At 39.8% G+C, this 15000-nt stretch overlaps 1 protein-coding gene across 1 annotated transcript in view; it reads right to left on the reverse strand.

Annotated features, from left to right (window-relative positions):
* Positions 1–7156: 7156 nt before the first annotated feature.
* LOC138867921 (D-glucuronyl C5-epimerase-like) overlaps positions 7157–15000 on the reverse strand; it is a gene marked incomplete at its 3' end in the record, with an annotated part of 165273 nt that continues 157429 nt past the window's right edge. The window contains 1 exon segment of the mRNA XM_070145038.1: positions 7157–7249. Coding sequence (XP_070001139.1) covers positions 7157–7249 — 93 coding nt within the window.

Here is a 15000-nt window from a genome sequence, read left to right on the forward strand (position 1 = left end):
GGGGGAAGGGGGGGAAAAGGAGGGTGGGTGGGGGGGGGGAGGGAGGGGGCGCCAGTCGGTCAGCGTTAGGGGGAGGGGAGAGGATGGGGAAGGGGGGAAGGGGGGTGGGGGTGGAGGTGTAGGGGAATAATTGGATGATCGGGAGAAAATCTTGGGAAGTGAAAGAAATGATCGGATGATTTGGAAAAAAAAATCTTGAGAAATGATCGGATGATTGGGAGAAAATGTTGAGAAATGAAAGAAATGATTGGATGGGAGAATTTTTAAATGAAAGAAATGATTGGATGATTGTGTGAAAATCTTAAGAAATTAAATAAATAATTGGATGATCGGGAGATTCTTTTTTCTATTATTAAAGAAATGGACAATGGGGAGAAAATCTTTGAGAAATGAAAAAAAACAATTCCAAAATGAAAGAAATAATTCGAAGATCGAGAGATTTTTTTCTTTAATTAAAGATTCAATTGGATAATCGGGTGAAAATCTTTGAGCAATGAAAAAAAAAAATGATTGGATGATCGGGAGAAAATCTTAAGAAATTAGATAAATTACTGGATGAGAAATGAAACAAATAACTGGATGATAACTGGAGAAAAGCTTGAGAAATGAACGACATGATTGGATGATCGGGAGAAAATCTTAGGAAATCAAAGAAATGATTCCATGATCGGGAGATTTTTATTTTTTTAATTAAAGAAATAGTAGGATAATGGGGTAAAAATCTTTGAGAAATGAAAAAAAAATCCATGATCTGGAGAAAATCTTGAGAAATGAAAGAAATGATTGGATGATTGGGAAAAAATCTCAAGAAATGAAAGACATGATTCGATGATCAGGGGAAAATCTTAAGAAATTATTCGATGATTTTGAGAAAATCTTGAGAAATGAAAGAAATAATTTCATGATCGTGAGACTTTTTTTTAAATTAAAAGAAATAGTTGGATAATCGGGTGAAAATCTTTGAGAAATGAAAAAAAAAATCCATGATCAAGAGAAAATATTTTAAAAATGAAGGAAATGACTGGATGATGCGGGGAAATCTTTTGGAAATGAAAGAAATGATTGGAAGATCGAGAGTAAAAACAAGAAATTAAAAAATATATTGGATGGGAGATCTTTTTAAAATGAAAAAAAAAAAATGATTGGATGATCGCGGGTAAATCTTTTTTTGGAAATTAAGGAAGTATGACTGGATGATCGGGAGAAAACCTTAAGAAAAAAAAATATATATATTGGATGGGAGAATTTTTTAAATGAAAGAAATAATTTCATGACTGACAGAAAATTTTAAAGAAATGAAAGAAATGATTGGATGGGAGATCTTTTTAAATGAAAAAAATGATTGGATGATCGTGAGAAAATCTTAAGAAATGAAAGAAATAGCTGGATGACCGGGGAATAAATCTTAAAGAAATTAAAAAATTATTGGATGAAAAATGAAGGAAATAATTGGATGATCGAGAAAACGCGAAAATTAACAAAAAATATTGGATGAGATTTTTTTAAATGAAAAAGCTCGTAAAATTGGATGATGGGGGGGAAATCTTTTAAGAATGAAAGAAATCATTGGCATACTTAGGAGAAAATCTTAAGAGAAATGAGAAATTATTGGATGAGAAATGAAGAAATGATTCGATGATTGTGAGAAAATCTTGAGAAATTTAAGAAATAATTCAATGATCGGGAGATTTTTTTCTTTTTTTTATTAAAGAAACAGTTGGATAACTGGGTAAAAATCTTTGAGAAATGAAAAAAAATCGATGATCTGGAGAAAATCTTTTAGAAATGAAAGAAATGATTGGATGATTGGGGAAAAAAATCTTAAGAAATTATTCGATGATTTTGAGAAAATCTTGAGAAATGAAAGAAATAATTTCATGATCGGGAGATTTTTTTTTTTTTTTTTTATAAAAGAAATAGTTTGATAATTGGGCGAAAATAGAGAAATGAAAAAAATCCATGATCTGGAGAAAATCTTGAGAAATGAAAGAAATGATTGGATGATGAGGGAAATCTTTGGAAATGAAAGAAATGATTGCGGAAGATCGAAAAACAAGAAATTAAAAAAAAATATATATTGGATGGAGAATCTTTTAAAATGAAAAAAAAAATGATTGGATGATCGCGGGTAAATCTTTTGGAAATTAAGGAAATGACTGGATGATCGGGAGAAAACCTTAAGAAAAAAATATATATATTGGATGGGAGAATTTTTTAAATGAAAAAATAATTTCATGACTGACAGAAAATCTTAAGAAATGAAAGAAATGATTGGGTGGAAGATTTTTTTTAATAAAAAAAAAATGATTGGATGATCGGGAGAAAATCTTAAAGAAATGAAAGAAATGACTGGATGACCGGGAGATAATCTTAAGAAATTAAAGAAATTATTGGATGAAAAATGAAGGAAATAATTGGATGATCGAGAGAAAACCTTAAAAAATTAACAAAAATATTGGATGGGAGATTTTTTTAAATGAAAGAAATAATTGGATGATGGGGGGAAATCTTTTGGAAATGAAAGAAATGATTGGCTAATCGGGAGAAAATCTTAAGAAATGAGAGAAATTATTGGATGAGAAATGAAAGAAATGATTCGATGATCGGGAGAAAATCTGAAGAAATTAAATAAATAATTCAATGATCGGGAGATTTTTTTTCTTTTTTTTTATTAAAGAAATAGTTGGATATTTGGGTAAAAATCTTTGAGAAATGAAAAAAAAATCCATGATCAGGAGAAAATCTTTAGAAAGGAAAGAAATGATTGGATGATCGGGGAAAAAAATAAAGAAAAGAAAGACATGATTCGATGATAAGGGGAAAATCTTAAGAAATTATTCGATGATTTTGAGAAAATCTTGAGAAATGAAAGAAATAATTTCATGATCCGGAGATTCTTTTTTTTATTATTAAAAGAAATAGTTGGATAATCGGGTGAAAATCTTTGAGAAATGAAAAAAAATCATGATCTGGAGAAAATCTTGAGAAATGAAAGAAATAAATTGGATGATGGGGGGAAATCTTTGGAAATGAAAGAAAATGATTGGAAGATCGAGAGAAAAACAAGAAATTAAAAAAATATATTGGATGGGAGATCTTTAAAAATGAAAAAAATGATTAATGATCGCGGGTAAATCTTTTGAAATTAAGGAAATGACTTGGATGATCGGGAGAAACCTTGAAGAAAAAATATATATATTGGATGTGAGAATTTTTTTAAATGAAAAATAATTTCATGACTGACAGAAAATCTTAAGAAAATGAAAGAAATGAAGATTAAGTGGAAGATTTTTTTTAATAAAAAAAAAATGATTGGATGATCGGGAGAAAATCTTAAAGAAATGAAAGAAATGACTGGATGACCGGGAGATAATCTTAAGAAATTAAAGAAATTATTGGATGAAAAATGAAGGAAATAATTGGATGATCGAGAGAAAACCTTAAAAAATTAACAAAAATATTGGATGGGAGATTTTTTTAAATGAAAGAAATAATTGGATGATCGGAGAGAAAATCTTTTGGAAATGAAAGAAATGATTGGCTACTTGGGAGAAAATCTTAAGAAATGAGAGAAATTATTGAATGAGAAATGAAAGAAATAACTGGATAATCGGGAGAAAACCTTAAGAAATTAAATAAATAATTCAATGATCGGGAGATTTTTTTTCTTTTTTTTTATTAAAGAAATAGTTGGATATTTGGGTAAAAATCTTTGAGAAATGAAAAAAAAATCCATGATCAGGAGAAAATCTTTAGAAAGGAAAGAAATGATTGGATGATCGGGGAAAAAAATAAAGAAAAGAAAGACATGATTCGATGATAAGGGGAAAATCTTAAGAAATTATTCGATGATTTTGAGAAAATCTTGAGAAATGAAAGAAATAATTTCATGATCCGGAGATTCTTTTTTTTATTATTAAAAGAAATAGTTGGATAATCGGGTGAAAATCTTTGAGAAATGAAAAAAAATCATGATCTGGAGAAAATCTTGAGAAATGAAAGAAATAATTGGATGATGGGGGGAAATCTTTTGGAAATGAAAGAAATGATTGGAAGATCGAGAGAAAAACAAGAAATTAAAAAAATATATTGGATGGGAGATCTTTTTAAAATGAAAAAAAAAATGATTGGATGATCGCGGGTAAATCTTTTGGAAATTAAGGAAATGACTGGATGATCGGGAGAAAACCTTAAGAAAAAAATATATATATTGGATGGGAGAATTTTTTAAATGAAAAAATAATTTCATGACTGACAGAAAATCTTAAGAAATGAAAGAAATGATTGGGTGGAAGATTTTTTTTAATAAAAAAAAAATGATTGGATGATCGGGAGAAAATCTTAAAGAAATGAAAGAAATGACTGGATGAGAAATGAAAGAAATAACTGAATAATCGGGAGAAAACCTTAAGAAATTAACAAAAATATTGGATGGGAGATTTTTTTAAATGAAAGAAATAATTGGATGATGGGGGGAAATCTTTTGGAAATGAAAGAAATGATTGGCTACTTGGGAGAAAATCTTAAGAAATGAGAGAAATTATTGGATTAGAAAGGAAAGAAATAATTGGATGATAACTGGAGAAAAGCTTGAGAAATGAACGACATGATTGGATGATCGGGAGAAAATCTTAGGAAATCAAAGAAATGATTCCATGATCGGGAGATTTTTATTTTTTTAATTAAAGAAATAGTAGGATAATGGGGTAAAAATCTTTGAGAAAAGATAGAAAAAAAAATCCATGATCAGGAGAAAATCTTAAGAAATGAAAGAAATGATTGGATGATTGGGAGAAAATCTTAAGAAATGAAAGACATGATTCGATGATCAGGGGAAAATCTTAAGAAATGATTCGATGATTGTGAGAAAATCTTGAGAAATTTAAGAAATAATTTCATGATCGGGAGATTTTTCTTTTTTTTTAATTAAAGACATAGTTTGATAATTGGGTAAAAATCTTTGAGAAATGAAAAAAAAATCCATGATCAGGAGAAAATCTTGAGAAATGAAAAAAATAATTGGATAATCGGGAGAAAATCTTAAGAAATTAAAGAAATTATTGGATGAAAAATTAAGGAAATGACTGGATGATCGGGAGAAAACCTTAAGAAAAAAACATATATATTGGATGGGAGAATTTTTTAAATGAAAAAATAATTTCATGACTGACAGAAAATCTTAAGAAATGAAAGAAATGATTGGGTGGAAGATTTTTTTAAATAAAAAAAAAAAATGATTGGATGATCGGGAGAAAATCTTAAAGAAATGAAAGAAATGACTGGATGACCGGGAGATAATCTTAAGAAATGAGAGAAATTAATGGATGAGAAATGAAAGAAATAATTTGATGATCGGGAGAAAACCTTAAGAAATTTAAAAAATATATATATTGGATGGGAGAATTTTTTTAAATGAAAAAATAATTTCATGATTGACAGAAAATCTTAAAGAAATGAAAGAAACGATTCGATGACCGGAAAAAAAATCTAGAGAAATGAAAGGAATTAATGGATAAGAAATGAAAGAAATAATTGGATAATCGGGAGAAAACCTTAAGAAATAAAAAAAATATATATATATATATTGGACGGGAGAATTTTTCTATTAAAAAAATTTCATGATTGACAGAATATCTTAAGAAATGAAAGAAATGATTCGATGATCGGGAGATTTTTTTTAAATAAAAGAAATAGTTGGATAATTGGGTGAAAATCTTTGAGAAATGAAAAAAAAAACATGATCTGGAGAAAATCTTGAGAAATGAAATAAATAATTGGATAATTGGGAGAAAATCTTAAGAAATGAGAGAAATTATTGGATGAGAAATGAAAGAAATAACTGGATAATCGGGAGAAAATCTTAAGAAATTAAAAATATATATATATTGGATGGGAGAATTTTTTTTAATGAAAAAATATTTTCATGATTGCCAGAAAATCTTAAGAAATGAAAGAAACGATTCGATGATCGGGAGATTTTTTTTTTTTTTTTTTTTTTTTTAAGAAATAGTTGGATGATCGGGTGAAAATCTTTGAGAAATGAAAAAAAAAAAATCCCTGATCTGGAGAAAATCTTGAGAAATGAAAGAAATAATTGGATGATCGTGAGAAAATCTTAAGAAATGAGAGAAATTATTGAATGAGAAATGAAAGAAATAACTGGATAATCGGGAGAAAATCCTAAGAAATTAAAACAATTTATATTGGATGGAAGATTTATCTTTAATAAAAACAATAATCTCATGATTGACAGAAAATCTTAAAGAAATGAAAGAAACGATTCGATGACCGGGAAAAAAAATCTAGAGAAATGAAAGAAATGACTCGATGATCGGGAGATTTTTTTTTAATAAAAGAAATAGTTGGATAATTGGGTGAAAATCTTTGAGAAATGAAGAAAAAAAACATGATCTGGAGAAAATCTTGAGAAATGAAAGAAATAATTGGATGATCGGGGAGAAAATATTAAGAAATGAGAGAAATTATTGGATGAGAAATGAAAGAAATAACTGGATGATCGAGAGAAAATCTTAAGAAATTAAAAAAATATATATATTGGATGGGAGAATTTTTTTAAATGAAAAAAATAATTTCATGACTGACAGAAAATCTTAAAGAAATGAAAGAAACGATTCGATGATCGGGAGATTTTTTTTTTTTTTTTTTTTTTTTTAAGAAATAGTTGGATGATCGGGTGAAAATCTTTGAGAAATGAAAAAAAAAAATCCCTGATCTGGAGAAAATCTTGAGAAATGAAAGAAATAATTGGATGATCGTGAGAAAATCTTAAGAAATGAGAGAAATTATTGAATGAGAAATGAAAGAAATAACTGGATAATCGGGAGAAAATCCTAAGAAATTAAAACAATTTATATTGGATGGAAGATTTATCTTTAATAAAAACAATAATCTCATGATTGACAGAAAATCTTAAAGAAATAAAAGAAACGATTCGATGACCGGGAAAAAAATCTAGAGAAATGAGAGAAATTAATGGATGAGAAATGAAAGAAATAACTGGATGATAGGGAGAAAATCTAGAGAAATTAAAAAAAAAAAAATATTGGATGATCGTCAGAAAATCTTAAAGAAATGAAAGAAACGACTCGAAGACCGGAAAAAAAAAACAAAGAAAAATGAGAGAAAGCCCAAATACCTGACGGACGGCGGCGTGGTGGGCGTCAGACGGGCGTTGGGCGTCCTCCTCCTCCACGTAGGCGTCCTCAGCTCCCAGGGCCGCGTTTCCGCCCTGGGGAGAGAGGGGGGGGGGGTGAAGTGGTGGTGTTAAAGAGGGGAAATAACGTGTGTTTTTACGCACATACGGATACAGACGGATACATACGGACACGGACACGGACACGGATACACGCGGATACATACACACACACGGACACGGATACACGCGGATACATACACACACACGGACATATACACACGCACACATACAAAACAAACACATACACACGGACACATACACAAACAAACACAAGCATGTATACACACGCATACATACACAAACAAACACACGCACACATACACAAACAGACACGGACACATACACGAACACACACACGAACACATACACAAACACACACAAAGACATACACAAACAAACACATACACACACACACACACGCATATATACACAAACACATACATAAACACACACAAACAAACAAACACACACACACACTTATACTTACATACATAACCACTTATTTACATTTTTTACCCCCACCCTTTAAACCATCCACCTCGTCTCTGCACACGGAGTTCCACCGTGACTCGACCCGCAAGTCCACTCATACCACGTCGAACCGTTTCCAGCATCGTGATCTAAAAACCATTTTCGAAACGAGGAGCCAAAATTACTCTTCAGTTCCTCGACTCTTTCACAGCCTGATGCGTCCTGTTAACTCGAGAGCCACAGAGCCGTCGATAGACAGTCATCGGCCGAAAGTGACGTCAGCGACAATCGGCGATCGTTTCCTTCGTCAATCGCCAACAAAGTCATCGGTCGCTTCTATCCCTCCTCCTTCGAGGTACGCTCCATTCTCCATCCTTTTCCCTTCCCTCCTTCCTTTTACCACCTCTCTCTCCATTTCCTTCCTTTCTAATTAATCAATTTATCTATTCATTCATTCATTCACATATATATGTATTTCCTTCCTTCCTTCCTCCTCTCTCCTCTCTACCTCCTAATTTCTTCCTTTCTTACTTTCCTTCATTCATTCTTTTCCTCCATTTTGCCTCTTTCTCTCTCCTAATTTCTATCTTTCCTTCTTTCCTTCCATCCATCCTTCCTCTTCTTCCTCACCTCCTATCTCTCCCTCCTTTCATTCCTTCACTCTTTCCTTCCTACCTTCTTACCTCTCTCTCCTTACCTTCCCACCACCCCCTCCTTCTTCCCTCCATTCCTCTTTCACTCTCTCCCTTTCCTTTCCTCCCCGTCTCCCACCCCCCTCCTACTAAGCCCGCGAGGCCACCACCTGGCTGCCAGCTGGAGGATCAATATCCTATTATAATCCCTCCTTCCCTTGTGCCAGCTGACCGCGCGTAGGATTTCCTGAGGAGAGCCCTGAGGGGTTCCTCCCGAGGGTGCGAGCGATCCCTCCACGCTCCGTTCCCGAGGGCGGCGCTGAAGGAGGCTCGCCGAGGACGCCTCTCTCGCTTGGGCCTCCTTCGCTCTCGCTCCATCTCTGTCTGTCTCTTTCTCCATCTCTGTCTTTGTCTCTTTCTCCATCTCTGTTTATGTCTCTGTCTCCATCTCTATTTTCATGTGTGTGTGTGTGTGTGTGTGTGTGTGTGTGTGTGTGTGTTTGTGTCTGTCTGCCTGTTTATCTGTCTGTCTGTCTATCTATCTGTCTGTCTGCCTGTCTATCTGTCTATCTATCTATCTATCTATCTATCTATCAATCTATCTATCAATCAATCAATCAATCAATCTGTCTGTCTGTCTATCTATCTATCAATCTATCTATCTATCAATCAATCAATCAATCAATTAATCAATCTATCTATCTATCTGTCTGTCTGTCTGTCTATCTATCTATCTATCAATCAATAAATCTATCTGTCTGCCTGCCTGCCTGCCTGTCTGCATTTATACAGGAATGCTTGTATACTTTCTGCTCGTATGCATACACACATAAATCTATATGAGCGTGGTGTCTGTCTGCCTGTCTGTCTTCCTCTCTATATCCATGTTTGTGTCTGTGTGTCTATCTATGTTTGTCTGCCTATGTCTATGCCACTCCCCTCTCCTCCCCCCTCTCTCTGCCCTTTCTACCCTCCCCCTCTCCTATGTCTCCTATGTCTATGCCTCTCCCCTCTCCCCCCCCTCTCTCTGCCCTTCCTACCCTCCCCCTCCCCTATGTCTATGCCACCTCCCCCTCTTCTCCCCCCCCTCTCTGCCCTTCCTACCCTCCCCCCTCCCCTATGTCTATGCCACTCCCCTCTTCTCCTCCCCTCTTTGCCCTTCCTACCCTCCCCCTCCCCCCCTCTCTGCCCTTCCTACCCTCCCCCTTCCCCCCCTCCTCCTCCAAGTCCTCCTCGGGGGAAACCAACGGAATGCTAATGGCCAGAGCCTCTTCGGGGACGTCGGGAGCCAGAGGGGGAGAAGGGAACAGGACAAGGGAGATGTTGACCGGAAAGGAAGTCGTGGTGGAGGGACAGGTGATGGTGGTGGAGGAAGACGGGGGATGGTGGTGGAGGGAGACGGGTGATGATGGGGGAGGGAGACAGGTGATGGTGGAGGTGATAACAACGCCAGCATTGCCACTATTTACAAATAATAATCAGAATTAAAAAAAATAATAATCCTTCCATCTAAACCACCACAGAACGGTACTTCCCTCCCTCACTCCCCCACCTCCGCACTTTCCAACAGCCCCTCCTCCTCCTACTGCCCCTGCCCCCCTCCCCTCCCAGCCCGTCCTCCTCCTCCCCTCCCCTCTCCCTCCAGCCCCTCCTTCTCCCCAGCCCTTCTTCCACTCCTACGGCCCCTCCCTCCTCCCTCCCCTCCCACTGCCCCCCTCCCTCCCATCCCATCCTCCTCCTACGGGCCCTCCTAGCCCCTCCCCCTCCCCCTCCAGCTCCTCCCCCTCCCACCCACTGCCCCTCCCCTCCTCTCCCATCCCCTCCTCCTCCTAAAGCCGGCCCCTCCCCAGCCCCCTCCCCCTCCCATCTCATCCCTTCCCTCTCCCCTCCCAGCACCTCCCTCCTCCCACAGCCCCTCCTCCTCCCCTCACAGCTCCTCTCTCCCCTCCCCTCCCAGCCTCTCCCCCTCCCATCTCTCATCCCCTCCTCCCCCCTCCCCTCCCATCCCCTCCTCCTCCCACAGCCCCTCCCCCTCCTCCCATCCTCCCCCCTCTCCCCTCCCAGCGTCCGAGATAGCGATCCTAAGGGCTCCTCTAAGGGCTCCTCCAGATAAAGCGGCGCCGTCCAATCTCTGCTTCGATTACCAACTTTTCGAAACAGAGCCTTAAATAAGGGTCTCCTCAATCACACTATTTATTTTCTCGCCCTCACTCCCCCTCTTTCTTGACTTTTACGCTGTCTCTCTTTCCTTCGAACGGGTTCGTTTCGCTCTCTGTCTGTCTGTGTTTGTTGGTATGTGTATGTTTCTGTCTGTTTGTTTGACATTCTGTCTATCTGTCTGTGTCTGTCTCCCTCTCTGACTGTCTCTACCTCCCTCCCTACCTCCCCTCTCACTCTCCTTTCCTTTCCTCTTCTCTCCTCAACTCTCCTTTTCTCTCCTCCCCTCCCCTCCCTTTCCCCTCACCATCTCTGTTTTCCCCTCCCCTTACCACCTCTCCTTTCCCCTCCTACTCCTCCCATCCTTACCCCTCTTCCCTCCTCCCTCCCTCCTCCTCCCCTCCCCTCACCACCTCTCCTTTCCCCTCCCTCCTCTTCCCATCCTTGCTCCCTCTTCCCCTTCCCTTCCCTCCCATCCTTTCCCGTCTCCTCCTCTCCTCTCCCCCCCCCCCCCTTCTCCCCCCCCTCTCCCCTCCTTTTTCGTTCCTATCCCCTTCCCTCCCCTCACCACCTCTCCTTCCCTCCCCTCCTATCCCCTCACCACCTCTCCCCTTCCCTCCTCCCCTCCTCTCCCCCCCTCCCCTCTCCCTGGTCGGAGGGGCCAAGGGTTAAGCTGCTTTCCATATAAACGACCAAAATGCATCACGCAGTACACGACCGACGTCTCTATGAGGGAAAGTAACCAACAGTTATGAATATTTATGTGTTTTTCTCTTTCTTTTTTCATCCAATGATTAAGCGGGGGTCAGAGGAAGCGAGAGGAGGCGAGAGGAGGCGAGAGGAGGGGAGGGAGAAGGGAAGGATGGAGGGGGGGAACTGGTAGAGACGGTGTGATAACGGGTAGGGTGAGGAAAGAAGCAAAAATGAGAGAGGGGGGGAGGGAGGGAGGGAGAGGTGGAGGAGAGGGAGAGGTGGAGGAGGCAAGAGGATGAGGAAGGGGGAGAGGTGGAGTAGAGGGAGAGGGAGAGGGATAGGGTGGAGGAGAGGGAGAGGGAGAGGAGGGAGAGGAGAGGGAGAGGGAGAGGGAGCGAGCGAGCGAGAGAGAGAGAGAGAGAGAGAGAGAGAGAGAGAGAGAGAGAGAGAGAGAGAGAGAGAGAGAGAGAGAGAGAAAGTGAGACAGACAGACAGACAGACAGAGAAAGAAAGAGAGAGAATAATGATGAAAGCGGAACAGGCAAAGACGGTAAGAGGATCAAGAGGAGAAGAGGATTAAACGGGTCATAATAAAAAAGGAACAGACAACCAGCAGCGACGAAAGACGTGGGATTGGAAGGAGGAGGAGGGGGAGAAGAAGAAAAAGGATGAAAGAAAAAGATGAAGAAGAAAAGAAGAGAGTAAAAGAAGAACAAGATCAAGACGAAGAAGACAGAGGAAGAAGAAGAAGAAGAAGAAGAACAACAACAACAACAACAACAACAATAACAACAACAACAACAAGCAGCTGAAAGAGGAGGAGGACGAGGACGAGAAGAAGGGGGAGGCCGAGGAAGAAGAAGAAGAAGAAGTAGGAGGCCGAGGAAGAAAAGGGAGGATAAGAAGAAGGAGGAGGAGGAGGCCCAGGAGGAAGAAGAAGAAGAAGATGGAGGAGGACAAGGACAACAGCAATAACACGTCTCTTTCCCTCCCTCTTTCTCTCTCCCTCCCTCGCGAAGGCCCTCAAACCCCCCTCCCCCCCTCCCCCCTCCTCTCCTCTTAATCCCCACTTCACAGTTTAAATAAATCGCCATTCACGAAGCCATGTCGCGCAGAGGGGAAAATAAATACAAAATAAATAATAAATAATGACTGAATCCAAAGAGGTCCCCGCCCCTGAAAGCGCCCGACACAAAACGCAGCCAATCGGATCTGTGTTGGCGAGCCAGTGTCACCTGTTGCTCCCCTCCCCCCATCCCCACGCCCCCACCGTCCAGTACCCCCTCATCCTCTCCTCCTCCCCCTCACCCCGTCCTCTTTCATATCCAGCTCCCCTTCCCTACCCCTAGTACCACCCCTCCCCACACCCTTTCCAAATCCCTCTCCCTTCCACCCGTTGCTCTCCCCACGCCCCCACCGTCCAATACCCCCTCATCCTCCCCCTCCTCCCCTCACCCCGTCCTCTTTCTATATCCAGCTCCCCCTTCCCCTAGCACCACCCTCCCCCACACCCTTTCCATATCCCTCTCCCCTTCCACCCGTTGGTCTCCCCCCACCCCCACGCCCCCACCGCCCAATACCCCCTCATCCTCTCCTCTTCCCCTCACCCTGTCCTCTTTCTATATCCAGCTCCCCTTCCCCTAGCACCAACCCCCTTCCAAATCCCTTTCTCCTTCACTTTCCCCTTCCCTCCCGCCCCCTTCTATGTCTCTCTCCCCTTCCCCCCATCCCCACCCCTTCCCACACTCCCCCTCCACCATACTTCCACCCCTTCCCCCTTTTCCCATCCCTCCCCCCTCCTTACCCTGTCCCGCCTCCTCTCATATCCCTCTCCCCCTACCCCTCCCCCTTCTCCCTCCACCCCTACTCCCCGCCTCTTCTCATATCCCTCTCCCCTTCCCCTCCCCCCGCCTCCTCTCATATCCCTCTCCCTCTCCCCTTCCCCTCCCCCTTCTCCCTCCACCCCTACCCCTGCCCCTCTCATATCCTTCTTCCCTACCCTCGCCCCTTCTCATATCCCTCTCCTCTCCCTCCACCCCCACCCCCGCCTCTTCTCATATCCCTCTCCCCTTCCCTCCTCCTCCCTCCAACCCTACCCCCTGCCTCTTCTCATATCCCTCTCCCCTTCCCCTCTCCCTCCACCCCTACCCTCGCCTCTTCTCACATCCCTCTCCCCCACCCCCGCCCCCGCCCACCCGGATCGGCGCGGCAGAGCAGGGCGTCGGATTTCGCCGTTCGTCCGTTGCAGCGGATACGGTGCAGCGCCAAGCCTTCGGTTATCGGGCTTTCTTTGTTCTTCCTTTCTTTTTCGTTTTTTTTTCACTTTTTCTTTCTTTTTTTCGGTCTTTTTTCACTATTTCTTTCTTTTTTCGGTCTTTTTTCATTTTTTCTTTTTCCTTTTTTTCATTTTCGGGCTTTTTCATTCATTTTTCTTTCTTTCTTTTTTCGGGCTTTTTTCATTCTAGAATTTTTCTTTTCTTCTTTTTTTCTTTTTTCATTCTCTCTTCGTGCCCGTGTGTCTTTGTTTGGATTCTTGTTGCATTCGTTTCAGTTTTATCTTTTTTATTTAAATGAAAATTCGCGATAATCTTTCTTTTTTCTAAATTATCCGAAACTATTTTTTCATTTTCGATTTATTTACAAGAAATGAAAAATTTTCCAAAAATATATATTCATGTTTAAAAATACTCTTTTAATTAAATCTCTCTTTTACAAAATGGCTAAAAAACAAATAAATAAATAAATTCAATCACAAAATTTATAGATTTAAGAAACGTTAATTCCAATCAAATGTTAAAAAAAATGCCATGTTGTAAAGCCATTGGGCCGAGTCATATCACATAAAAATGTTTTTGAATTCATAAAAGGCCTCCATTAATCATTTAAAACGAAATGTGATTCGTTAGTTACATAAAAAAAATATATGAAAAAAACGCTTATAATTCAATAATATTTTTTTTTTTTTCAAAGATCCACCTTTTCAATTTAGCTATTTTTATTTTTCATTTTTATTATTATTTTTTTTATTTTTGATTTCTTTTTATTTATTCATTTATTTTTTTGGATGCAAGAGAGAGATAAGGAGAAGAAAGGGAAATAAAGAAGATAACGAGGAAGAGGAAGAATGAGAAGCCTGAGGAAAGAAGGGTGAACGAGAGGGAGGCAAGAAGATTTTAAAAAATAATGAAGATGAATAAAAAGAAGTGGAAGAAGAAGAAAAAAATCGAGGAAAGAGGAGAGGAGGAGGAAAAAAATAATGAAGAGAAATAAGAATAATAAGAATAAGAGGAAGAATAAGAAAAAAAATCGAGGAAAGAGGAGAGGAAGAGGAGGAGGAACAGGCGAGCCACGACGACGAAGGAGAAATGAATAAAAAATAAAAGGAATTTCGAAAGAGGCGGGAGAGTCGACCCCTACTTTTCACTATCTTTTAATACATCTAAATGGAGGGGCGAGTGGGTGGGGAGAGGGGGAGAGGGGGGGGGAAATCGACCCTAAACCCGTGAACGCTGACGATGACCTGGCAGGGAAGGGGGAGGGGGGAGACCATCGAACTCATCCGGGTATTTGCCTTCGTGAGGTTCAGGGGCACTGTGTGTGTGTGTGTGTGTGTGTGTGTGTGTGTGTGTGTGTGTGTGCGTGTGTGTGTGTGTGTGTGTGTGTGTGTGTGTGTGTGTGTGTGTGTGTGTGCGTGTGTGTGTGCGTGTTTACATGCATGTATGTACATAAATTTATATGTGCACATAAACGTATACGTGTACGTAGTCGTCAACATATACATATACGTAAACGCAAACGCATATGTGTATGTATATGTGCATATATACGTAT

The sequence above is a fragment of the Penaeus vannamei genome, chromosome 33 (assembly GCF_042767895.1).
Source record: "Penaeus vannamei isolate JL-2024 chromosome 33, ASM4276789v1, whole genome shotgun sequence".
NCBI classification, from domain to species: Eukaryota; Metazoa; Arthropoda; class Malacostraca; order Decapoda; family Penaeidae; genus Penaeus; species Penaeus vannamei.